Below are 26,623 nucleotides of genomic sequence, written 5' to 3'. Positions count from 1 at the left end.
CCTATTGCCAAAGACAAAATATTAGAAGTTGATCAGACCTTTATGTAGTACATTTGCTGAGATCACAGAATATACAGGCGGGGGGGGGATGAAACGGTACTGCTGACCACCATCCTGAATATTGGGTAATTGGGACAGAATCTTGATTAACCCAAAACAATACATCCCCAGTGGAACAGACTGAAGCCCAATATGACTACAAACAAGGCAAAGACAGGAAAAACCCAAGATCTTCATGAAACTCCAAAGAAAATAAGCAAGGCACAGAATGAAAAACAGGCTCATCTCATGTACCAAAGGAGGGCAGCCAATAGTTTCAAGTCTTCTTGTCTAACTCAGGACAGGTACTGAAGGCAGTGTCTTCCACATCCCAGAAAGAAATATAAATCATCTAGCTATTTTGTCTCTCTTTGATTGATACATGACATGCATGCACTTGTTTCTCTGCCTTCCTCAATTTTGTCCATCTGGACCCACACAATGTCTGTCTTTTCTCCCAAAAAACCTGATCCATTCAGAACTTTCCCTTAATTATTCTTTGCCAAAAACCTTCATCAAAATGCTTCCAATCAGTTACAGAACTTTGACACCTGGTGACATTGTATGAGACAAGCACCTCCAAGTTGTATTAACAACCTAGCAATTATTTTAGCTGCAAAACAAAAGTCAAAGATCTTGAACTTCTAAAGATCATGAATAAATGAAAAGGAGAAAGAAAATAAGAAAGCTAACTCATTAAATAACTGTGTTGTTTCTACCCTTAACATCAATTCAGAGCCAGAACCCAAGAATCTGTACCAGGTGTTTGTCATCTGTTCTCGATGGATACATTCTGTCCTTTCCATCTTATACTTTCTTCTCTATTTGCCACTCGCTATCTGCTGGGTTTCGTGTGTTGTTTTGTGGGGATTTTTTAGGAGAAAAATCGTATGTTTTAATTTGAAATAGCGCACTCTGCCAATTTTCTCTGATTTAACACTCAATGCAGATTCATAACTTAGGATCATTTCTCAGTAAGTTATTCTTGTAGCTGGTCCTTTGCAAAATTGGCAGAGGCAAAAAGCTGAAGCTGAGCAATTTTGCTTCTGTCTGTTCTTTATCATCCTTCATTCTCTTTCAGCATCAGTATCTCTTCTTTTTTAACTTCCTTGTCAAGATAGTGTATTGATGTGATTCCTCCTCTGAGGTCATATTATATTATACTAAACACCACTCAACAATACTCAGACTCACTGTGTCTGCATTACTTGTGCATTCTTTACAAGAGCATAGATACATACCTCCTAAACTGTCAAGATCTTCAAGTATCCTTCCAAACCTGTAAGATACGGGGGGGGGGGGGGGGGTCACAATTAACTACCTACACCCATAGTAAATGAAAGTTAACACTTTCCTGTATGCGCTTTGTTACCTTACACTGTTGTGTACATTCAGATACTTTTCTCTTATTTCAGGTTGACTTCCTAGAGGCAGAACAACTTCCAAGTAGCTATCTTTCATTCTCCTAGGAGGGAGATCTTCCTGCTGTTTTGCCAGTAGAGTATGAAGAGCTTTTCTTTCTTGCATTGCTTGCACGTGATCCCTGGTAAGATTAAAAAAAAACCCACACTCTGTCTGGAGCATGACAAGAGCACTGCAACCCTAGCTAAAAGATACCACACTGAAGATGATCAAAATGAAAACAAAAAAAGTAGTAAAAATAGCAAGACACGGTAAGTGTGCCTTGGAAAGGAAGTGAAATGCACATAATCAGATATGTGAAACAAGATTACTGCAGAAAAGTTTTAAATAGTTTTGTGTACATGTGGCAAGCACATACTTCGCACTAAAGAGATGAACAAAATTTATCTAATTCTGAATGCTACCAAAATGGCTCCCCTTGAAAAGAACAAATCAGACATAATTTAACATACAAGGCTTTGTGCATATTCATGTCTTCCATAGCTACTGTATCACAACTCTCCCTACAGTGCCAATTTTAAAGAACCGACTGTCAATTTACAATCTCTCCCAAGAAGTAAAGCAGATGTATAGTGCTGGTTAGAGATGAAAAGTTCCCTCCCCTTAAAAGTGCAACCTGACTGAACAAAACAACTATTTGGTAACATCCCCACAATCAATAACAAAGCATTAAAAACCTAAGGGTTAAACATGCAACAGTTTCAGTATAAAACCAAAGAGTATGCAAAACTATGAATCCACTTCATAAAGCAAGAGAAGGCACACAACACTAAGTGACCAAATTTAATATTAAACGTGTGGATATGTGCCATTCATCCAGTACTGCATGCTGTATTGCTGAGATGAGTGCTGTTGTGTTTAACAAAAACAATAAAAAAAAAGTGAAAGAAATCAACAAAAAGAACCTTTTCACCAAAAAGAAAATTTGTTTTAAGCTTTGACTTCAGATGAATTCTGGGTATTGGCCATTTAAGATCAAGACTTTTTTGACTTGAGTTTTATTTTTGGAGAGGAGAGGTACAAAGCAATCACACTTCAACATGTTTATATTCGCTTTTTTCTGTTTAATAATTTTGGGGGAAATATGAATAATCCATGATCAAAGACAGTAAAAGCCTAGCAGAAAATTTCAGCTAGTTCTTTGTTTGTTTGTTTTAAATATGATTTACCTCATCTGGGCAACATGACTACTGCAGAGTTCAGAGAAAACTGAAAGATAACAACTCCTCCAGAAGGTTAATGTTTGAAGTTATGCCACTGCATACAAATAGAATATACTATATGAGTAAGGAAAGAAGCAATGTCCAAGATGATGCATCTTTATGCTTTTTGCAAGATCTATTTCCAATGTCTTTCAGTGAAAGGTTTAAGATAAATTAATAAGAGAGTAAATCAGGAATTTATCTACAAACACACAGAAACCAAACAATAAAAATTCAACTATATTCTGTTTTCACCAGTCTCATCCTGGCTCCTCTGAAGTCAGCAGCAAAACTCTTCTTGACTTCAGCTTCAAAATGTACTCTTCATTATACGGAAATACTGGGCTCAAGGCAATAACACTTTCCAACAGATAAATACTGTTACACACTGCAGTACCAGTCATACAGTAACAATGCTTAATCGAAGTATTAACTAATACCTACCCTAAACATTCTGAGAAATGACATTATTTATTTCTGAAACAGCTACAACTCTACCTACACTATAATTAGCAATGAACAGATTAATAGTTTTAATTACAATTTAAGTACAAAACCAGAATAAATATACAAGCAAGATATTTCTTTCTAATACAAAATGCCACTGGCCTTTACAAGAGAAATCGTGAACCAAAGTTTCCTTTTAGCAAAATTAATGGCCAGAGGTGTTCCTCCAACATGCATCTCTCCCGTCTCCCAGCAATCCAGAGGTATGCGCATCAGTCCTTCCCCAGTTCCCATTTCAGGACCCCTATCAAGCTATTCTCTTAGGTTTGTCCTCTTGAGATAGTCTGTGGTCTAACTTGATTAAAGGACTGGCTGTCACTCCATTTTAAAAGTGGGATCTCAAAGGCTACATGATCCACATCCTCCAAACCTCCCCATATTAAACTTGTCATTCTTAAGCGCTCCCAGCTATGGGCTCCCCAGCTTTACTTCTTCATGGTAATTGAAGCATACAGTACTCTGCAAACCATTTCTGCTATGTTTTACACAGCACAGGAGATGTACCTATCTAAGAAAAACACTGCTGTGGTGATCCTGGCATCAGCCTGTTCACCTTCCAGGGTGGGGACAGCGGGGGAAAAGAAATCGATGGAAGATCAGCCTCAACCAGAGCCCTCTCAAATCTCAATCTTCAGATGGTATTTCCATATGGTGTGCTCCCTGCCCAGCCGTTCTGGGCTGCAGGAAAGTTTCTTTTTAAAAATCAATTTATAGAGCCCTTTTCAGCTGACCTACCAAACATTTCAAGCCCCTTCATGCTTAGATACTAAAATTACTAAGCACAAATCAGCTTCACAAATTTAGGCATTTTCTTTAGTGTGCCTATAATCCTGTTTAGACAAACCTGGTCAGAAGGCCTGGACACATCAGACACTCCACTCAGGCAAGCCTCTCCATTTCCCCACCAGTGCACAAAGTGTGAAACAAGAGCTCAGCAAACACAGCCACAATAAAATCAACAATCAATGCAATAAATATGGGACCAACCAAGAGCAAAATGTAATTTCCCCAGACTGCTACACTGACTTATTCAGAATTGTTAACAATAGAGGATTATAGTCAACTCTGGCTTATTCAATGTAATGGATGGGGAGGAAGGGAACTGGCATAAAGCCAGAACATCAATGATTTAAACGGTATGTAAATTTATCTAAAATTAAGTTACAGTGGAGAGAAGAAATGCCCAAGATGCTCCTGACTAAGGAGACACAGACCTAGAGCTGACAATTTTCCAAAGTGACATGGGTGCTGCCAGGCCATTTGTAATGCAGCCTGCTTCATGCTCAACCAGCTCAACCAGCCTCTGAATCCAGTGCAGGACAAATCCACCATGTGGGTAATCCACCAACAGATAAATCAAGAAGTAACTGCAACATAACATTTCCAGTCAGACTCTACAGCTCTTAAACTTCCATCAGATTCAAAGCTAATGGGAGAATCTTGTAAGCATCAAGATTGTGTATTTTGTTCCTTTGGTGCTAAAGATCTTCTGCCAGAGGAATCTCAGAAGTTTGCAATCGACAAAGTAATAATTCAGAAACCTTGTTTGCATTATTTTTCAGCTGGCTCTTTTTTGTTCACCAGTCAGCAAGCTAATATCCACTACCACAACCCTGAGCTCTCTCTGGGTTTCACAAATAAAGTAACATATTTAACACTGTACCTCCAGTTGGTAGATGCTCCCACTATATCCCTCAATCTGCTCCGCACTGAAAAAAAAAAAAAAAAATCAAAGCAAATCAAGCTTAGCTCTGCAAGTGATGAAAAGTGAGGTTATCTGGTGCTAAAAGGCCCAATCCTCATCCCAGAACAGGAAAATTAAGCAAATTCATGCAAATAGCAGCCCAGAAATAAAAGTTTGGCCAAATTCACTGATACTGTTAGTAGGCTTATCACAATAATGGGTTGAGTAACATGATTCGATAGCTTATCGTGTACAGCCAACAAAGAATGCATCTCAAGTGTTTGTTAATACAATCAAACACCTGCAATGCTGATTAACAACTGAAAGAGGCAGCAGATCAAGATCAGATTGAGGAATTTTGATGTGAAAATATCTCAGCCTAAACACAAAAAAACTGTGGAGTTAACACAGATCAGAAAGTCATAAAAGAACATCAAAAGGAATGGTACAGCTGGGAGGGAACGAGAAGAGAACTCTTTACTTAGTCCCACACATGAAGGGCAGGTAATGTCAGCAGACTGGCTGTCCAGCAGGATTTGACACCCAAATTTTTAGCAGCCTCCAAGAACAGTGTTAAGACACTGAAGACAGGCTTATAAACTTGCTTCCAGCACTGTTTGCATTATCAAGAGTTAATACTAGCTCTGCACAAGTTTTTCCTAAATTTCACGAATAAGAAGTTTTTCTACTCTTTCCTCGGATGAGGCTATTAAGTGTGCTAACATTCCATCAAATCTATCAAACTACTCCATCACTGTTAGGCTGATGAATCTATGCTATTTGGATGCATCTGAAAACAAGCAGCAACAATTCCCACTCTCAGAACAGAAGAAAGTTGAGAATTGCATAGTAGAGATTCCTTGCTTATTTACAAAGATTTTTATAAAAGGGGGTTCAAATATTAGGACAAAATAGTTAGGGACAGACACATCAAGGAAGGGCTACAAAAAAAATTTCAAAATTTCACAGTGAAACACAGAGAGGGCTGCGGGTGACTCACGAGGTGATCCTTCCTACTTTTAGGTTATTAGACATCATCAGGCTTGGCACTTTTCAAGTTAAATGCCCAGTCAGAAAATTCGCAGTGCTCAGCAAGCTGTCTGTGAACCTTGAAGTGAGCAGAGCCTGATTTCCTAGGTATTTAAATCACATACCCCTCTCAGCCAGATCCACCTGGCTCTGTCCCCCTCCTCCCCATACAGTCACTTCAGTTTTTGCTGCTTTTCTGCCCAAGTCCTCCACACCTCCACCACTGCAATATCCCTAACCTCCCCTTTCAGGAACCTTCCCCTGCAAGACCCTCAACTCCCATCCCTACACCCCCAGCCTGCTTCTGTTTTGCCTGCCCTCTAGACAAGCAGCAGCATGAGCTGTGGTTGGCATGGAGCTACACAAGGCTGACTGCCGGCCAGCACATAGATGCCAGTCACTCACCAACCTCCAGCAAACACCATGGTCCATGGCTGACCCCAGCACTACCTCTGGCACCCTAATGAACCTCTGATTTGGAAGCCGATTTTCACAAAGCTTGTGGAAACACAGTTCTCTTCGAGATTTGTGCTCATCCATTTTGGCTGACATCAAGAAACAAAAGATTCTAGAAAAAGAGAGGGGCAAGAAGATAGGCACACAAAGATAAAAACAGATTGTCTAGGCCTCATTTCTTTAGGAAATTAGGCAAAAAACATGTTTTGAAATTAGAAGAGTTCCACTACTAATTCTAAGAACAAAAAATTTTCAGTGAAAGAAAGTGATTGAAAATCTTAGAGTTAATTTTTTTTTTTTTTGGAAGGGGGGAGGGTCTGATTCGTTTTTTCTTAAGAAGCACTGGGCTTGTTTACAGAATAGGTACTAGTTTCCTGTTACTCATACTCCACCTGTGAAGCTGCCATAGCATGCATCCGATCAATACAGTGTTAGCAGAAACACTGTTAAAGCTTCTAGAACACAAAACCTCAGTTTTTTAACAGTGTACAAACTGTGCTGGGATAGAGGGGAAATAAACAGCACTTTCTCTTTGCTTAAACTAATTTCATCTTCCTTCTCAACTCCGAAGAGGTAAAAAGTTCTGAAAAAAATCTCAGATCCAAACCTGCAAATGTACATACAATGTTAGTCCCATTTAATGCTTCTGATTTTAATTTTATGCATACAAGTAAACATTTGCCAGGCTGAGCCAATAAAATGGACAAAGTGTAAATGTTTCTAAAACATTGCCAAGCTAAACCTAGTCCATTTTCTAGGCTCATAGTACAGTTTTTCTCCTTTCCCCCCCCCTAGGAAAACTATCTCTCTCTTAGTTATCTTACAACAGAAATTTAAGTAAGTAATTAAGCATAAAAATCCATAAACGCTTTCTCTTTTCTTATTTGGCAAAAGTCTTATATGTGCAAAACAATTACAGCAGATGGGGTTTATCCATCATTATCACATTGCGTATTTCACAGTATCTCTTAAACTGTGGTAAGTGGATCATTAATGCCAGAGCCACAGGGTCTGAGTTTATTTGCACTGTGCTGTGATGAACGACATGAAAGCAGCTGGGCAAGGTCACTGCATTCATCTCTGTCAATGAGATCCATGCCCCCTTGTGCTGGTGCCTCCCCAGGCTGTATCCAGGTTCAGGTAGACCGCTAGGATGTATTTTACCACCAGTTTTGGTATAGAGCTTGGTCTGGACTTCAGTGAAAGGTGCAGATTCAAATGTCTAAAATGAAGCTAAATACTTCAGGAGTTGCTATGTGAGAGATTTTGTATCCCACAGGCCTCTTAGAAACATGTTATCCATCACGCCACCAGAAATGCAGTGTGCTGACAGAGATCTAGTACAACAATGCTGCCACAAATAAGATCAGAGCCATTCACTGAAGGCAAAGCAGGTTTAAGCAAGTCGACAGAGAGGAATAATAGCATTTCATTTTTCATGAATGCTGAAGTAAAGAAAAACAGTAGTTAAGTTTAGTGTTATAGCAAATATTAAAATATGTACAGATTACCACAACACACCATTATTCACATGAATGGGTAAGTGTCCTGTGGAGTGGAAAACACAGGTTAGATTAACAATTAAAAGAAACAATGCAAATTACATCTATTAAGGGGTTACCTGATTATTCTACCTGCTTGAGTACCATTTACACACATGTTCCTTAATTTCAGTAAGCAACTGTAGGCAACCTGTCCTCGCCTGATTTACAGTCAGTGTCTTTGTGTTTTCAATTCAGTTAGTCCTTTCCTTCAAAGCCAACTTCCCAGTTCCTTTGTCTACTGCCTCCATGTAGTACCTGCTTGCAGTGTAATTCCAATGAGTTTTTCAAACTTGGTGCTACCATGCTGTTAACAAACACTATTAACTTTGGAAAAAATATCTGGAGCATTTTTCAGGAAGTGAGATGACAATTATTTCAAAGGAAACTTCCAAAGTCCTGCTTGGTGTAGCCTCTGGGAGAACCATGGAAGAAGTGGCCAGCAGGTCGAGGGAGGTGATTCTGTCCTTCTACTCTGCTCTGGTGAGACCCCGCCTGGAGTACTGTGTCCAGCTCTGGAGCCCTCAGTACAGGAAAGAAGACATGGACCTGTTGGAGCAGGTCCAGAGGGGGGCCACAAAAGTGATCAGAGGGCTGGAGCACCTCTCCTATGAGGACAGGCTGAGAGTTGGGGTTGTTCAGCCTGGAAAAGAGAAGGCTCTGGGGAGACCTTATTGCAGCCTTTTCAGTACTTAAAGGGGGCCTACAGGAAAGACAGGGAGGGACTTTTTAGCAGAGCCTGTTGCAATATGACAAGGGTGAACAGTTTTAAACTAAAAGAGGGTAGATTCAGACTAGACATAAGGAAGACAATTTTTACAATGAGGGTGGTGAAACACTGGCCCAGGTTGCCCAGAGAGGTGGCAGGTGCCCCATCCCTGGGAACATTCCAGGTCAGGTTGGACAGGGCTCTGAGCAACCTGATCTAGTTGAAGATGTCCCTGCTCATTGCAGGGGAGTTGGACTAGATGTCCCTTCCAACCCAAACTATTCTACTATTCTGAGTGAGGGCATTCACAACTGGGACCCAAAGTTGGGAGGAGGCAAGTATTTGGTGTTTAGTAAAAGCATGGATATCAAATTGAAGGAAACTAGTTTACATATCAGCAAAAGTTTGTATAACATTATTTAAAATTTTGGAACAGAATCTCAAATATTTACAGTTCTTATAGTCCAAAAAATATTAGTATTCCTTGGAAACAAATCAGAGGCAAGGCCAGGATGGCCTCACCGCTTCACTATTTTTAGTGGCCTTCTAGGTGGTATCATTATGAAACATCCCAATAAAAAAGAAGGGTAATATTTGCAAGTATGCAATATTCTGTATCCTTGTTTCTCTCCCTTAACCTCCCAAATTACTATTTATTAACAATAATGACAAAAGTTCTCTAACAACCAATAACCCTCATTTTCTGTTTTACTGGATAATCCAGGGTTTCCAATTAGGGAACAAACGGGAAAAGATGATCTCTCAGACAAGCAGAACTCCATGAAGGAATTATTTGTACCTGGCTCCTCCTCCCCTGTTCTCAGTACATGGGATTAGAATACAAGAAAACTTCTTTTAAAAGCTTCTGAAAAAGAAATATTGCAGTTTATTACTATTAGAGTGCTAAAACAATCTGTCAACACAAAGCTCTATTGACGAGCATTTTCATGAGGCAATGCCACTGATCCGATTAAAAGATTTCTCTAAGTTTACAAAATTAACAGTGCTGACACATTAGAAGTTCTGTAACACATTATTTCCACTCAGTTTCTCCATTTTTTGGCCACTCTCTACAGTCGCTGTAGTACCTATGTTGACCTTCTATCTAGAGCCAACTTGAGAAGCAGCTGCCCCTCTAGGAAAGAATAACACACTCTTCTAAGGCTAAAGAACCAGACAAGCCCCTCAAACCAGGACAATCTGCAACTTCAGTGATTATGCATATTTGTTGCTATTCATCTCCAAACACATACAGTGATTTTCTGCTATTTCCTAAACTCTGCACTATGAGCTAAGTCAAGGACATGTCCATTATTCAAACCATATTAATGCATAAAGGGCCACAACCTGAAAGCATAAACTCCTTAGAAACATTTCTCAGTCTTCCAAAGTACAGCCAAGTTTTTTACCTTCAGACATGTCAGGAAGCATTGAGGAGCCACTGGTCCCAGAAGTGAGTGTCCTAGCCAGCACAGAAGGAAGCTTCCTCATGGTGTACAACCTACAGGGAGAGCAGAAGAATTTAGTGTCATTAAAACTAATGCCATTAAAATAACTTAGGATTTATTTCTGGAATGGCACTAATTACTTCAAAAACCCCACTCATTTTTAGCCTGATTTTTAGAACCAGATACAATCAGTTCAACAGTTCAAGCCAGCTGAAATTCCAACTGATACCTGTCTTTATCTGAAAACAGGAAGGATGGTTCATTCATGGTAACTGCTCTCTTCACTGACTATTCAGATGCCCTGGGACATCCAGCTTAGACCAAACACCAGCTTTTATCCTGTAGACATCCTAACACAGACAGGGTCTGTGCATATCTAGGAAATCATCCACCACCCTAACCAAACACTTCTGCACTTGGCTGGCGTGCATAGCGGTGGAAGATGGAATATCACAAGGCCTCCAACACAGTCATTCAGCTAACCCTGCTCTTCTCCTCCACAGCTTAGCACTGCTGCAACTCAGAACAAGCCTAAAGTGCAGAATATAATCTGCTCAGCTGTTCAGCAAGAAGGGACAAGCATGAAACCCTTCAGAGAATGTAATCCACCCAGCAATTCAGTAAGTGTTCAACCAGGTGGTAGCCAGTACAACTTCTCCAGGCAAAGCAAAACTGTGGTTAACACAAAAATACACAGAGGGTCACCAAGAGTAAAACCCCTCATCATAGTTCAGGATGTTATCCTGACAAGGCACATGGGCTGCCTGTCCCTTAATTTTTTTCAGCTGAGGTGGGTGTTGCACCTAAAAAAAAGAAAAAGAGGCAAGTCCCCAGGCACCAGCAGAAAAATAGGGCCATGTATGCTTCTCTCTCTATGTACATATCTACACATATATATCATGCACACACAAGGTTCCTTTGCCTGCAGGCATACCAGGATTAGTTAAGAGAGTTAAAAGGGGACACACAGAAAAAAAAAAAAAAAACACCACCCTCAGATGAGCGAGTCTCTCTCCTTACCAGAGATGACGTGAATGCTAATGGTGAAAACTCCCTGCAACTGGCGCAGCTGCTGGACTCAACTCGTGCCTCAGGACACAGCCAGCAAACCACATCCCGCTCGACTTCCCCCGCAACCTCGCCGGGCCCTACCGAGCCCGGTGCCATCGCGGAGGGGCCAACCGAGGCTCCAGCCGCTACCTCCCCGAGGGGCCGCGCCATCGCCCCCAGCCGCGCTGCCCGCCCGGTGGCCCCGCGGCAAGTTTTTGGGTACCGCGCCCTCACACGGCCCCGCCGACCGTGGGCCCGAGCCCCCGCAGGGCAGCGGGTCAGGGGGAGGCTCGGGGCCCGGCAACCCCCCGGGCAGGGCCCTGCCCCACCTCCCCGGCAGCGCGGGGCCCGCCGCGGGGGAACCGCCACCTCCTCCCCTCAGGAAGCGGTGTCTCCCCCGGTCAGCCGCCGGCTGTTCCCCATGCCACCCCCCCGCGGGCAGCCTTACCGGGTGGCCAGCATGGTGCTCGCCGCGCCGAGACCGGGACCGTCAGCTGGACCGGGACAGGGACCGTCAGCGGGGCCGCCGCCCGCCCAGCGCCTGCGGGGCCACGCCCGCCCCAGGCACGCGGTCCTCCAGCACCATAGACTGGCGGCTGGGCGGGCACAGAGCGGGCTCCCTGCGCCGCCCGCTCCGCCGCTCGGCGCCGGCTCCCCTCGCCCGCCCGGGCCCGAACCCGAACCAGCTGGGCCCCGGCCGCCTGTCAGCCACCCCACCGCGCCGCGCCTTCCAGGCAGGGGCGGGCAGCTGGCCCCCTCTGGCCGGCCGCGCTCAGAGGCGGAGGTTGGGACCGCCGGCGACCGTTGGGCGTCGGGCGGGCCCTGCGTGGGACTTGCTTTTAATAACTACCGTGGAATTTTTCATTTATTTTCTTTAATACTCCTTCTTTGTTGTTTGTTTGTAGGTTTGTTTTTTTTTTTTCGCGGTGTCTTGAGGAGGAGCAGGCTCACGGGCGCGCAGCTGGACAGTGCCAGGCCCTGGTCCTGCCGAGCGGCCCCCGGCCCGGGCTGCTGAGGCGGCATTCGGCGGCCCTCGGGGCCGGTCCCCACCAGGTCACGTCGGCACCTACTCCCTGACCTTGCAACCTGCTCCCTGCCCCGCTACCCACGCAACCCGCCAGACCACTTACCCACCCATTCCTACTGTGGGACCCTGTGCCATCAAATACATACACCAGCAGTGGCTTTCCACTGTCTCAACGGGGCCTACAAGAAAGCCAGAGAGGGACTTTTTACATGGGCATGTAGTGATAGGACGAGGAGGGATGGCTTCAAACTGGAAGAGGGGAGGTTTAGATTAGATATCAGGAAAAAAAAATTCCCTGTGAGGGTGGTGAGGCACTGGCACAGGTTGCCCAGGGAAGCTGTGGATGCCCCATCCCTGGAAGTGTTCAAGCCCAGGCTGGATGGGGCTTTGAGCAACCTGGTCTAGTGGGAGGTGTCCCTGCCCCTGGCAGGGGGTTGGAACTAGATGTTCCTTAAGATCCCTTCCAACCTAAACCATTCTATGATAATCCATCATGGTCCCTCAAATGAGTGGAACTATTAATGCAGGTTAATATCTTTGCAATTAAACCTACCTGCTCACCATTCCTGAATACATCTTATACAGGATGGCTGCACAGGCAAAACCCTCATCTCTCCAAAACGATCAAGGAGAGATGAGACTGGCATCCTGGGGGCAGGACTAGGAGCGTGAAACAGCATAGATGCTGAAGTTTTAACAAACACAATAAGCTTGGCAACAACGGATTTGCATAAACTAGAACACCCATTACCATCTTCTTTGATGGCACTGGGAACTAGTCAATGGCTTTCAGCTGATGTATTGCCTAAGTGGGAAAGAATTAATGAGAAAAAAACACCAACTAATTGTACACACATTTGGCATTGCCCGGAATAATGTCTCTCTAGCTCTTGGATACATCCAAGCTCAATTATGGGTGAAATCTGCCATTGCAGCAATTGTAATGGAAGGCGATGAGGGCTCCTTGCTCACTGAGACTCAAAAGGTAATTTGGGATAATGCGACTCGATTCAAAATTTCCAATTTTGGTGGCATCTAGTAATTTCCTCTTATGACCCCACCGACAGCAAAGCCACAGCTTTTGTTTTAACAATACACAATACTTTGGTATATACAATATACCCAGTCACTGCACTGGGATTAAATTGCAACGGAATTGCCCTCTGTCCATTAGAACATTGACTGTGGGCCCAACAAAATGGCAACAAATGGCAAACCATTGGTGCTGATGCATGGGTTGTATGGGAACAGCAGGGATTTGTGAAAGCAATACCATCAAGGCTCAAGACATCTGTCCTGACACTGAACAAAATACTCATCGTTTTGAAATACACCCTGATGAAAACCCTGAAACTGTATCTGTGTATGTTGGAAATGGATGTGTTTGTATGAGAACTCTTTGTGATTCTATATTTACAGACAACACCACTGCTGAGACATTTAATCACTCAAATATCTCTATTTGTAATTTTAGCAGAATTATGGGATCCCACTAACTATTTAGCTCCCCTCACAACCCAACAATCGCTACAACCTAACTATACATTATATCAAGATTTATTGCCAACCTCTGTTGGAATGAATCTCACACTGGTAAGAAAACTGTTGCCACATGATGACCTGAGTCAATTGCTAAGACTAATTAGAACAAGGGACAAAGAATCCGCATTACCATCCTTCATGATGCAGAAAAGATACACCATGTCCTAGAAAGAGTGAAGAGAGATGGAGAACATCACTGGTGGGAAACTATTTTTGGATGGTCACCAACAGCAACTGGAATTTTGAATTTGATGCTCCTTCCAATTGTAGATTTGTTAGTTTTGACCTTACTATGTTTATTGCTTGTAATCACTCTGTATATCAAAGTTTGGCAAAAGATGACAAACTATGTCAATCCAACATGTAAAATGTATACAATCAACAGATTTTATATGTGAAATGCTACATAACTAGCATTAATTGTGACACTCAAATTAAACAGCTTATCAAATAAATGGACTCTCACCACTGATCTGCAATACGCCACATATTTACGACACAGAGGCAAGAGGTAACCATACTACCACTCCATGAGTCAATAAAGTGGATTCATTGTAGTCACGGGACACAGTGTGACGGGTGCACTCGACCCCTTAACCAAAGTAGTGCTGGTCTGGTACAGGCTACAAAGGAGGTAAACAATTTGGCGTAGCCAGCAAGATCCTAAATCAGGATTCGCTACAGGGGAACACGGCCTCCTCCCCTGGCCCGTCACTTGGTGGCACTGTTAGAGAAGGCAACTGAGAGCCTTGGTATTTCCTAGGAAGAAGTTTAAGAAAACACTGCGGTGTTAAATAAGCTGCGCGTTTTCCACACACAAGGAATCAACAAATTTAATTCATTAGTGTCCTGGTTTCAGCTCGGACAGCGTTAATGTTCTTTCTAGTGGCTGTTGTGTTTCTAATTTGGCATGAAAGGAATGTCAATAATACATATTGTTTTAGTTGTTGCCAGGCAATGTTTATAGTTTTCAAGGGCTTTTTTTCAGCTTTCCATAGAAGCTGAGAAGAAGCCCAGGCAGAACAATGGAATGGTCAGTGTACCAGAGACGTCATGCTCGGTACATACATGGCGTTAGCCAGGGGACAGGTGCTCGCAATCACTGCTCAGGACAGTGCCAATTCACTCAGCAGTGAGAGTGATTTGTGTCATTATTATTATTATCGTTGTTGTTGTTATTTTCCTTTTCTGATATTGTTCTATTAAACTGTCTTTATCTCAACCCACAAGTTTGGGTTTTTTTCCTTTCCCCTCCTTGTCTCCCCCTTCTCCCTACCCTTCTGGGTAGGGGGAAGGGGAGTGAGAGAGCAGCTGTGTGGTCCTAGCTGCCAGCTGGGATCAAACCATGACAATTAGAATTACTTTTATTACTGGGAACTAAAGAACATTAGAGCAGAGAGGACAATTAGCCTGCACCGGGGTCTGAGGGCAGATGGGCAGCTCCTGCTCTGCAGAGAGACACTGCAGAGCCAGTAAGGATTAAACTGTCCTAACTGTGCCAGCAACTCCAAGTGACTTCTATATGGGTGGCCAGGTGCAGCCTATGGCTTTTACACGGACCAGAATGTATGTGGTTCTCACTGGTCATCTAAATTTGCCAGCAAAATGGTGCTTGTGGGAGGTACAAGTTAGCAAGGAAATTGTTAAACATAGCTTGCTAAAGACTTACCAAAGACACCAGAGATTGTACCAGGATATGAGAAACAAGATGTTCTAGCAAACAGTGAGAGTACCTTAACCAGATTATTCATTATTTGCAAGAGTAACACCTGCTCTGTCTTTTTTCTCTATCACTTTATTTTTGGTAAATTACTTCCAAACAAAGCAAACTGAGGCTATGTGAATTGAAAAATAGGATCCATGTCTCTTTAATATGAGACTTGTGATAGATTGCAGTTTTCCTTTTGAAAGACCGGGACACTGAAGTTGCATGCCTTGCACACCAAGCAAAACCTGCCCCAAAACCGCCCCTTGCTACTAGCGTGGTTTTGCTGTCACAGATGTGGTGCAGGTGCTTCCCTGCTGTTTCATGAGCACGTAACCAGGCACAGGCAAGGGGCCCGGCAGGTGAGCCTCCTCCGTGGAGGAGGCAGAGAGCAGGCAGGGTGGCAGGCACCACACGGCAGGGGAGAGGCTCCTCTCAGCTGGCCCACACCCCCAAACATCTTACTCACAAGTCCCGTCCCCAGTTACCACCCGTGTATACCCCAGCCCATACAGTCACACACCTCTTGCTACATGACCACGCACAGACCAGCTCTGCGTGTCTACAGAGAAAAAAGATAAGAGTGCAATTGCAAAGCTTCTTGTTCATCTGGTGGGAAAGTGTGGAAAATTGGTATGGGCATGTGCTGAAGGTTCAAAAACCAAGTTGCCATGAAAAGAATCAGCTCTGGACAGAGTAGAAGACTGTGCCAAAAGACTAAATGACATATAGAATCATAGAATAACAGAATCATCGAATGGTTTAGGTTGGAAGGAAGCTTAAAGATCATCAAGTTCCAACCCCCCTGCCATGAGCAGGGACACCTCCCACTAGACCAGGTTGTTCAAAGCCCCATCCAGCCTGGCTTTGAACACTTCCAGGGATGGGGCATCCACAACTTCCCTGGGCAACCTGTTCCGGTGCCTCACCACCCTCACAGGAAAGAATTTCTTCCTGATATCTAATCTAAATCTCCCCTCTTCCAGTTTAAAACCACTACCCCTCATCCTATCATTACACTCCCTGATATAGAATCCCTCCCCATCATTCCTGTAAGCTCCCCTGTTCATCTTGGAAACTCCCATTAATTTTAAGGAAAAATTTAGATTCCCTGGGTTTCTTTTTAGAGCATGAGATACAGCGGCCAAGAACTCAGATTTAAGTATATTGCAGGATCAGAGTCAAAGGAACTTCTACTGTATCCAAAACATTAAGTTATAAAATTGAGGCCTAGCTTGATTTTTTCCCAACATTTATTTCTATAACTCTTATACCCCAAATTATTTGCCTGCATGATATAGATGATTTGTGGATGCAGGCAGATAATTAGTTATGTCTAAATCCCCAAATCATCAAATTGCATAATTACAAATGACAGATGAGATATATCAGCTTACAGGAACAGGGTTCCAATGACCTAAAATATGTCCTCAAAGATAATAATGCAAAATGATGGTCCTTTTATTTCCAGCATATGGAAAATCATGTCATTTTATTATGTGCAACAGTTAATTTTGCTTTTGCCCCAAATTCTGAGCAGTGCTACTGCAGTATTTATTTACTATTCTGTACTATTCTGATAGAAATGAATTTTTTTTTCTATGTACACCCTAGTGTTGATAAACTGTAATTGTAAGTTGCTTGGAAAAAAATATCTGGAATCAACTGTGAACTTATAAATATCAATGCAAGTTCTGACTGTGAAAAAGAAATCATTCAGTTGAAAATTCTGAGAATCCTGAATGTTGCCCAAAGACTAGTCTGGAAATATAACAGGTCAGTGCTGAATACTAACTGCATTTTCTGTATTTTGCTCCAGAGATTTGACAAGACATATAATTTGGAGATACAATTTGGAGATGTAATTTGGGTTGCAATACTTGAGAACATTTAATACTGCAATAAAAAATTATTAACTCACTGCATTTTAATGTGGAATAAGCAGTTCTTGTCCTTCCCTCTCTTATTTATTATAAACAGAGAACCTCTGAGGCAAGAGAGAAGCATTCATATAGGAATTCAAGGAATCTTTCTAGCAAAGGAAGAGATCAAAAATTAAAATACCAGAAGAAAAAGAGTTTGATTAGTTGAACAGTAAAGAAAGCAAGCTGGTGCCCACTTTCGGCCTTTCCCTCCAGCCTCCAAGATAAGAGGATATTCAGAAATTTAGACGCAAATAAAAATATGTTAACAGTACAAGTATCCGGCTGAGGTCCCATAAGTCTGAATAAATTGTTCATTTGCATCACCACCAAAGGACCTTTGGGAACTTGCGTGGCTATTTCCTGTTGCTTGAGACTAGACAAGACCTCCATCTCCGGAGAGGATGTGGGGAAAACTTGCCTCAGCCAGATATGTAGCTTTTATTAATACCAGTTCCTGTTGCATGCTAAAACAGAAAGTGCTGCTTGTTATTTCACATTAATTTTTCCGTCTCCCCACTTAGAAGTAAGATTTAGGGAGGAGTTAAAATGAGAATAGGAGGAACAACGTGCCTAATCTTTTCAGATATTTCTAGACATTCTACCCCTCAAACACCAAAGTACCAACCCTCCTGGTGGAAATGCAGATGGATTCACAGTTGGCAGGTTCTGCATGGAAGAAGCTTCTGGCTGGTAACAGAAGAAGAGCAAGCTAATCCAGACTTCAGTGCGTATTTCATTATAACAGGTTATTTCAACACCAGTTTACCTTAAAACACATTCGCTAACCACTTTCCAGCATACATATTTGCATAATTTGAAAAACTCGATCCTTTTCAGGAATCTTACCACTACTCATTCCCCCCAGAAGTGCAAATAAATAGGCTGACCACACAAGGATAAAATCTGAGCCCTATGCATGTCATTGGAGATTTCGCCACTGACCTCAGCTATGTCAAGATGACACAAAACCTGCTCAAAGAAGAACAGACCTGAGACAAAAGGAAGAAGCTGCTTCTAAAGTACAAGGCCCAACAGTCTGATTCTTCACAGAACTGAATTACTTTAGAACCTCTTTGTAAAATATTCTTACCATTCTTATTAATCTTACTTATTCTGAAAAAAATACCTCTAGCAATACATAACTAAATAACTACAGTGTAGTCTCTGAGATCTAGGTATCTTAATTATATGTTTTTCATATTCCTTTTTTATTATTATTATTTTCTGCATTTCCTAATGGTTCATGAAACTGTTTTTGATACTTTAGGAAATTTTTTAATAGCTTTTTTTCTGCCCTGGTTATTTGAAAGCTAACCCCAACGAACTGTATCCACTGGGGTAACACAATATCAGCATATTTCTGAGCAAGTTAAAGCAGGACTTTCAAAAACAACCAAAGTGGAAAATGCCCTTTTTTTTGCTGAAACTTCAGCTTCTAAAATCATATGACTTTTCTGACTTGAGAATGAAAGAAACCAGGCACTTTCTGCTCTTACACAACAAACAGTAGGTTTCCTGACAGCATGACTTCCTCATTGTGAAATGCAAAACAAAAAGAGTTGACACAACACAAACACTGTTAAGTCTTTCACAGAGACAGTAATCCTCATTTCTCACCCCAGTTAGATAATTTCTAAGGACTGAAAAAATGTATAGTTGTGAAATGTATGTAGTTAGGCTGAGTCTACTCTTTGCTAGTTTATTCAAATTCAGTCTCCCTACCAAAAGCTGTGTCCTGGAGGATTTCCAGATCATAACTCCTGAAACAAATCTTAACTTTTCTACTATTAGCCATTGGCTGTTGCTTTGTGTTTTGGAAATTCTTCTGTTCTTTCAGCATCTCCATTTTTGCTCCAATAGAGGGTAAACTGAGCCAGTTTGCATAGGGTGTTTGCATAAATTCTAAATTACTTTTCCAGGACTCTAGGCACCTTCCACTGGGTACCACAGGATTTTCTTGGCTAACACCAGCCACCAGAATACACACTTCTTTATACAACTCTCTTGTAGTATCACGTTCCATGCTGGTCCCTTTGTCTAAATGAAGGTGAACCTTGTAGGTTGTTGGATACGCTGAAAAACAGAGTGCGAGTGTTGTGAAAGTGTTTGGGAATCCAGGTTTTAAGAACTGTTACTCTGCAGCAGTAGCATGACTTAGTGCCTTCCCATGTCCCAAATTGCTCTTAAAACAAGTCAGTTTAAGGTAAATGTAAAATAAAGAGCTTCTTTACAACATCTAAGTACGGACATGGTAGTTGCAAAATTTACAGGAGAGGGTGGAAAGAAAACCACGTGTATACCAAAGAATTATCCGTCTCCTCTGGGTGGCCTGGCTGGCAGGTCTACAGATGCGCTCGGTCATCCAGATCCGGATCCAGCCCTCACTCCGCAGCATCCATCTACACCTGTAGGTAACGTTCAGAGAAAGAGCTGTGCTGGGGCTAATTCCTCCATCCTTTCATACTCCAGAGACATTTTGGGGGCTTCATTCAGGCCGAATTTCTTCATCACGCTCACCTCTCTCCTCAGGGACACCCACCCGTGCCTCCACCAGGAAGGCGCCTCACCCTCCCTTACAGCAGCCCGCCCTCCCCCCTTCCCCCCGGCCCGCCGTGCTTCTCCCAGCGCTGCCCCTTCCCCTCCGGCCGGGCTGGGGAAGCGGGGCGGGGGCGCGGCGTGTGTAAGGCCAGAAAACGTCCCAAACCCTGAGTGAAAATTCAGTCTTTGGAACCCTTTTCCACCAGGAGGCTCCTGCCCAGGGGCGCACCTTGGTACGGGACACCCCCCCACCCCCCCCCCCACGCAGGGCTTGATGCGGATCACTACTCAGTATTTCCAGCAAGTAGAAAGGCGCTTTTTTTTTTTTTTTTTTTTTTCCCCCCCTCTCCACACACACCCACCGGTGAAAAACACCGCGGTGAAGGCGGCTGCCCTCGCTGAGGGCAGAGTCTGCGGCCCGGGCGGCGCCACGGCCCCCTCTTTTACAAGATGGTGCCGCGGCGCCCGGCGCCCCCGCAGACAGAGCCACGAGCCCGGGGCGGTGGTACTCCCTGGGGCACCCACGGGCTACGCTTTCCCGGGGAAGGCTGGCAGCCCCGTGGGGGTGAGGCTGGGGTCGGGTCGGGCTCCCTCAGCCGCGACCCCTCCGCCCCCCCAGCGCTGAGGGAGAAGGGGCGGGGTCTGACCCGTGCGCCCCACAGCGCCGCCCGCTTCCGCTAGGGGGCGCCATCGAGCGCGGGAGGGGGGGGGGGGGGGGAGGTGTGGGTCACGAGACACCCCGGACCAGCTGTTGCTGGCATGCCGGAGCAAGATTCCGGGGAGGGGCGCTATCATTGGCTGAGGGAGAGCACGGTAGGCACTCATTGGCTTGCGTGCGGGGAGAGGCGGAGCGTGGGCGTCTATAAAGGAAGATGCCAGGGCTGTTCTGACACAGTTCGCGTCGGGGACAGCGCGGCAGGTGGAGGAGGGTTGCCTTGTCTGTTCAGCGCCGCCGGGACATGCTCGCAGCCTGACTGACCGCAGGTGGCCGCCGCGCCCGGGACACGAATGAAGAAGCAGTTGCTCCTCCTGTTCACACATCGGGGACTCGTCAGCCGAGGGGGCCGCAGGGGGAAGCGCCGTCGAAAATGGCCTCGTTCAGCATCCGCGCCGCGCGTCCTGAGGACTGCCCCGACTTGCTGCGACTGATCAAGGTGCGGGGCGGAAGGATGAGAGGGCGGCGGGGGAGGGTGCAGGGTCCCTCCGGCCAGACCGGCCGTTGCGTGTGCCCCCCCCCCCCCACCTTCTCGGGGCCGGAGGTTTGGGATGGCGCCGGGTCTGCCGACGGTGGGCGGCCGGGTTTGGGGCAGGGCCGCGGCCCTCAGCGGCGGTGGTGACGCGGGGGGGGGGGGGGGGGGCGGCACCTTTGCCCTTCCGTCTGAACAAAAACAAGCTCTTGCGCAAGGCGGGGGGGGGGGGGCGGGGAGCGGCCAATGGGGGAGCGGCGGCGGGGGGAGCCCGCTGACATCTCCTTCTCTTCCAGGAACTAGCGAAATACGAGGACATGGAGGATCAAGTGGTGCTAACCGAGAAAGGTATACGAGGGGCGCCTGCTCGCCGGGTCGGTCGCCGGGTGTGGGTGTCCGTAGCTCAGGTGCCGATTTGTTCTGCTTTTCCAGAACTGCTTGAGGATGGTTTTGGCGAGCACCCGTTCTACCACTGTCTGGTCGCAGAAGTGCCAAAAGAACAGTGGTCGTCTGAAGGTGAGACTTCCTGATACTTGTTTTTAGACGGTAGATACTCAAGAGGCATCGTATACTTAATGTTATCGATTATACATAAGGTTCCACCGATGAATTGGGGTAGGAGGAATAGGTTAACTGTTAAACGCAGTAACATGTAGCGATACTCTGCTGAAGTAGTTGCTAATCCTGGAGGCGTGGGAAGATCAGGTGTAACATAATGTACTTGACTCCAATTAATTAAATGGCTGTTCTTGTTTGACCCTGACTTACCTTTATGTAATCCTGTTGAATCACATTTTTTTCTTTAATTTGTCCCCAATCTTCAGGTTACAGTCTCTAGCTTCGCCATGTACATGGCCCTTCTGTGTACATGGATGGGCGGGGAGGTAACTAAAAGATCCGTTACACAATAAAGTAGATGATCATAATATGAGGTAAGGTCTACAGGGACAAGTGCTATTCCAAAACGTTTACCAAAGACACGGTAGATGAGAAATCTGTTTGCACGCATCTCTTCCAGTATGTGCAGAGTGTTGTGGCAGGTGTAGCTAAAATACTCAAGGTTTAGGTTTGAGTGGGCTGCTGATGGAAGAGTTGTTTTCTCTTCCTTGTTGAGCCACAGAATTATAATTGAAGCTGCAGCATTACCTACTGTGACTTTATGGTGCAGAAGGTAAAGAAAACTGTGTGGTAAAGAAAACTCAGCGGAACCGTGAAGTTGAGGTGGTGGAAATGCTGCTGTTAAGGTGGCCTGTGAGCATGCCTTCTCACACAGTGTAGTTGCTGAAAAATATACATTGAAAGATCAGTCTTCTGTAGTGTTGGATAGACTGTTTTGGTTGCTAAGGAAGCAGAGTTGGGGCAATCATCTAGACTGAATTGCTGTGTAAAGTTTTTGCTTATCTTTCAGAATGGAAATATTGATAAATCAGTAGGGTATGCATTTATAGAAAAACAACCTTGTGTTCAGTACTTCCTATGACAGTGCTCATTTTGAAGATTTCAGGGCAATCTTCATTCTGTTAGGTTGATAAGTTTGTCAGAACTTGTATTTTCAGCTGTGTGCTTACCTGCAAACTTCATTCATAATTCTAATCTAGTAGCAAATGTCTGCATGTTACAGAAAGAGAATCTGTATGTTTAAACATGCATGTAAGACTGAATATTCTTGCCTTTTAAATTCAGACTAGCTAAAGTTACTCCCTTTCTTTCAGAACACTGCATTGTGGGCTTTGCCATGTATTACTTCACTTATGATCCGTGGATTGGAAAACTGCTCTATCTTGAAGATTTTTATGTGATGGCTGAGTATAGAGGTACGTGTTATGGAGTTAGATGAGTTGCTTCCTATAGGGCTTCTTTAAAATTAAAACTTACTTTCTTTTTGTGTTTTTTGTTGGTTTTTTATTTTTTTTTTTTAGGACTTGGCATTGGGTCAGAAATTCTGAAGAACTTGAGTCAGGTATGTCTAAGTGATAAGTCTAAACAAACAGAACTGAGGACATGGGGCAAGGCAGTTGTATTGCTCTTCTGTGAACTTCATGAGAGCTTCTCCTTCAGCACTACTCAATTAAATTAAAGGAGGTGACAGGACACTAGATGGCTTAAAACGTCGTCTAGAGTCTGGTAAACAGTGACAAGTGCTGATGTGACTGACCGAATGAACTTGATGACTTCTGGTGCTATGCAGTTAGTTGCTGGGTAGCCTCACCAGTTCTTACTCGGCTTATCTGGGGCTGCTGTTTGAAACATGCCATGTTGCACACCTTTTGCAGGTTGCTGTGAAGTGCCGCTGCAGCAGTATGCACTTCCTCGTTGCAGAGTGGAATGAACCATCCATCAGGTTCTATAAGAGAAGGGGTGCCTCTGATCTATCCACTGAGGAGGGGTGGAGGCTCTTCAAAATTGACAAAGAATATCTCTTGAAGATGGCAACAGAAGAGTGAGAGATTATTCCAGCAAATAAATTCTTTCTGCGAATATACATGCTCTCTGAATAAACTCCTTCTTGCTTTCTGTGCACAGTTTGTAGTGGAATAAAGTAGTGTGGATGCTAATAATGAAAATGCTATGCAGGTGTGGTCATAGAGTAATTGGTACTGTGATCCGGAGTTGAGGCATCTGTGAAGTTGAGTATGTGCTTGTGTGTGTCCTTTACCAGTGTGGGCTTGTAATCTTTGTATATGGAAACTTCATTCTTGTAAGTGTCATTCAAATGTGTACAATGTACACACTGGTAGGGTTTGTTTTAATTATTGCCTTTTATAAAAATAAATAGTGTTTTCACTTCATGACAGTGGTTTTTGACTTTAATTCTCACATACAGTTTTCAGTTAGATAACATGCAAGTCAATAAAAGTCTCTGTAATTCACCCAAACATTTTTGTGAGTGAAGCATGATTTACCACAGTCCCAGGGAGATGAAAGGTGCACTTGTGTGTCTACAGGACCAATGTGGTACAGTTTTGTGCACCTGTGCTGAGGCTGAGTGTTTGGAGGGGTTTGAGATGGGTCCCCACTTCCTGTGGGGTGCAGCATCCTCTGCGGTGAGTGCTCTAAGTGAACAATGTTTGAGGTTGCAGATAGCTCATTTGGAGTCCTTGGCTTAGGTTGCTTGTCCATGCTCACTAGAAAGTGGCTCCAGAAAACATTGGAGCTTGTGCTGCCTCCTTGAGACTTTGAGTTAACTGCAGAGTACCTGAATCAGGAGGGCAGAGCCTTGAAGATGCATCAAGCTGTATTTTTAAAGCCTAAATCACAAAAACAGGTTTGACTGGTCAGGGATAGGTGAATGTATTTTTTACAAACCACACAAACCTCCCTTATGAGTCTTAAAACATTGAACTTGAATGCATCTGGTAATCTGGGTTTATGTACATCGTTTTGGATGCTGTACTGAGTTTTTCACGCACTTCAGTGCTGTGGTGTTGGTCATGGCAGTGAGCTGCCTGAAATTAGGTGCTGTGTTAAGCAGTGAGAAACTCCAATCCTGCGTGTTTACACCTTTGTACAGCAGCAAGTGAAAATAGTACTGCTCATCAACTTTGTAATCAGCTTGCAAACAAACTTAACAACTTTGCAATAACATGTCTGCTTTTCTCATAAATTGCTGGTGAAAGTGGATGTGTGCAAGTTTTATGCCATGCTCTTGCTCTGTGGTCACAGATAAAAGGCTTATTTTGCTCAGCGCTGCTTTCACTTCAGAGGGAAGAGACTTGCCTGCTTTGAAACATGCACTGGTTTAAATAAAGCAAGGTTTTAAATTGATTTTGATAGCTGCATAAATCACATATCATGTGGAAGATGGCTCCTCGTCCTAGAGAGCAGTGGGCAGTAGCTGCTACAACTATGGGTGACACCAAACTAGTTCTAAGGACGAGATGTCCCTGTACCTAGTGCCAACAGTAGGCTGTGCAGGGCATTCAGCATGAAATGGTTCCTGTTTTCTGTTTTGTTTTTGGTTTTAACTAAGGCGTAGGCAGCAGTGTGCCAGCTCTGCCCAGGTGTGAGGTACAGCTGTCAGCCATTGCCTCCAGGAATGGGAAGACCGATAAGAAATACAGGAGCTCTTGGAAGAGAGCACAAGGTAGCCTATGTCCAAGTGGTTGTCTGGACAAACATGGGCTGGACTTAGCCCAGAATCTGTCATGTAAATTACCCTGCTTTAGCAGATCAGGTTCTGCTAAAGAAAGCCATTTCCAGACACTCCCTGTGTTTGCGCAGCGGCTCAGCTGTGAGGGGGGTTCATACCATGTGCAGGAGCCTGGGGCTCAAATCCTGCTCCTGCCCGACGGGAACAGAAATCTGCATTGCTCACTTGACGGCGGGTAAACTGCTTTGGCTATGACTCGCCCTGTGCTTGCAGAGGCGTTTATACCAGCTCTTGCTGAGCACGTACTCTTCTGCAATTCAGTAGGCCAAAGGCAGTGGGAGTAAGCCCACCCCATGAACTGGGCTGGTAATTAGTGCTGGAGGTGATACGGCAAGGATGAGATGGTCTCCAGCAGCTCTCGCTGAGCCCCGGGGTGTTGTGTCTTCTCATCGGTGATGCTGCAGTAGCTTCCCCAGTAACCCCGTGAGCTACGGTAACCTGCTCGTGCAGCTCAGTCCTAGCAGAATCTGTTTTGAAGTTATTTTAAGCTGATTCTTTTGGCTCTGTGTATCAGTCCAGAAGGTGATTACTAGCAGAGCAGTTTAAGAATGTTTTTATTTTCAAATTAACAGTTCATTAGATATCTAGGACAGACCTGCTTAAATCTCACGCCCCAGACTTCCGGAGCACAATAAGGCTATCAAAGCTGCATGATTGAATGGAACAAGCTAACTAATTAGGCATTATAATTAAGAAAGCAAGCAGCTTAGTCAAATTTTCAATCAATTTAAAAGTGTTTATCGTATCTTGTTCACCATCTTTTGCCAATGCACTTTACCATTGCATTTTCTAAACCAATGCTTCTGAAATAGATTCTCAGGGAGTCACAGCAAACAAGTGAGGCAGTGCTAAATGAGAACACCTCTAGCCAACGGTGACAATTTTAAACATCCACTCGTGAAAATAAAGACGATGAGTAACCTTTCAGATGTGGCTTTCACTGAGGTCCTACTCAGAGGAAGGGTTTTTAAAAACAGTGGAAATATTCCCACAGTTATGGTAACTGCGTCTCCAGCAGAGTGATGTGGTAATGCCATGGCTCAAGAAAAGACCAATTTTAAATTCCCTCAATAACTTTTTCTCAAGCTACTGGGGGACCAAACTGACTCCGTAACTACAATTGAGATGCACAGCTGAGTATTTTCTTTGGGTTTAGATGTGGCGCAAACCTCACCCAGGGGTAAGCAATCCCAGTAAGCTCAGAGCTGGTCACCAGTATCACACCAGTGGGAATCCATCACCTCCCAGGCTTGCGTGGAGCCTGCAGGCATGTCGGCCTTCTGCGTTACTCCATGTCCTCACTGCAGTGTGCCTGCCTCTGGGAAGAGTTAGAGGGCGGGTGTTACCACAGCGGCGCTGATAACATCTGCAGGGAAGTGAGGTGAGGTGCAAAGATCCTCCTTTGCTCTCTCGCTCTCAAGCTCATGACCCAGGAAGTCCTCCTCACGCTGAGCCAGCCAGC

General features: G+C 44.2%; 2 protein-coding genes across 4 annotated transcripts in view; one reads left to right on the top strand and one right to left on the bottom strand.

The window, feature by feature from the left end:
• The window catches only part of ACOT9 (acyl-CoA thioesterase 9), a 334,937-nt gene that overhangs the window by 12,410 nt on the left and 295,904 nt on the right, over window positions 1–26,623 (bottom strand). Inside the window, exons 1-6 of one of the 3 annotated variants that reach the window (XM_082498657.1) lie at window positions 11,536–11,614; window positions 9,999–10,090; window positions 7,861–7,887; window positions 4,834–4,879; window positions 1,412–1,582; window positions 1,281–1,318 (exon numbers count right to left, since the gene is read on the bottom strand). In XM_082498657.1, coding sequence (XP_082354783.1) covers window positions 1,281–1,318; window positions 1,412–1,582; window positions 4,834–4,879; window positions 7,861–7,887; window positions 9,999–10,090; window positions 11,536–11,549 — 388 coding nt within the window. In that variant the 5' untranslated portion in view covers window positions 11,550–11,614. Of the gene's footprint in view, window positions 1–1,280; window positions 1,319–1,411; window positions 1,583–4,833; window positions 4,881–7,860; window positions 7,888–9,998; window positions 10,091–11,535; window positions 11,615–26,623 lie in introns of those variants that run through there. The other 2 variants (XM_082498658.1, XM_082498659.1) reach the window with 2 other exon arrangements.
• SAT1 (spermidine/spermine N1-acetyltransferase 1) lies at window positions 20,705–23,800 on the top strand. The gene is made up of 6 exons (XM_082492205.1): window positions 20,705–20,978; window positions 21,308–21,359; window positions 21,444–21,527; window positions 22,724–22,825; window positions 22,931–22,971; window positions 23,285–23,800. Exons 1-6 carry the CDS (start codon window positions 20,913–20,915, stop codon window positions 23,453–23,455), a joined length of 516 nt encoding a protein of 171 aa, XP_082348331.1. The 5' UTR covers window positions 20,705–20,912; the 3' UTR covers window positions 23,456–23,800.

Source organism: Vanellus vanellus (assembly GCF_965231255.1).
Source record: "Vanellus vanellus genome assembly, chromosome: 1".
Taxonomy (NCBI): Eukaryota; Metazoa; Chordata; class Aves; order Charadriiformes; family Charadriidae; genus Vanellus; species Vanellus vanellus.
Note: the sequence above shows the minus strand (reverse complement) of the source record. Positions and strands in the feature narration are given on the sequence as shown.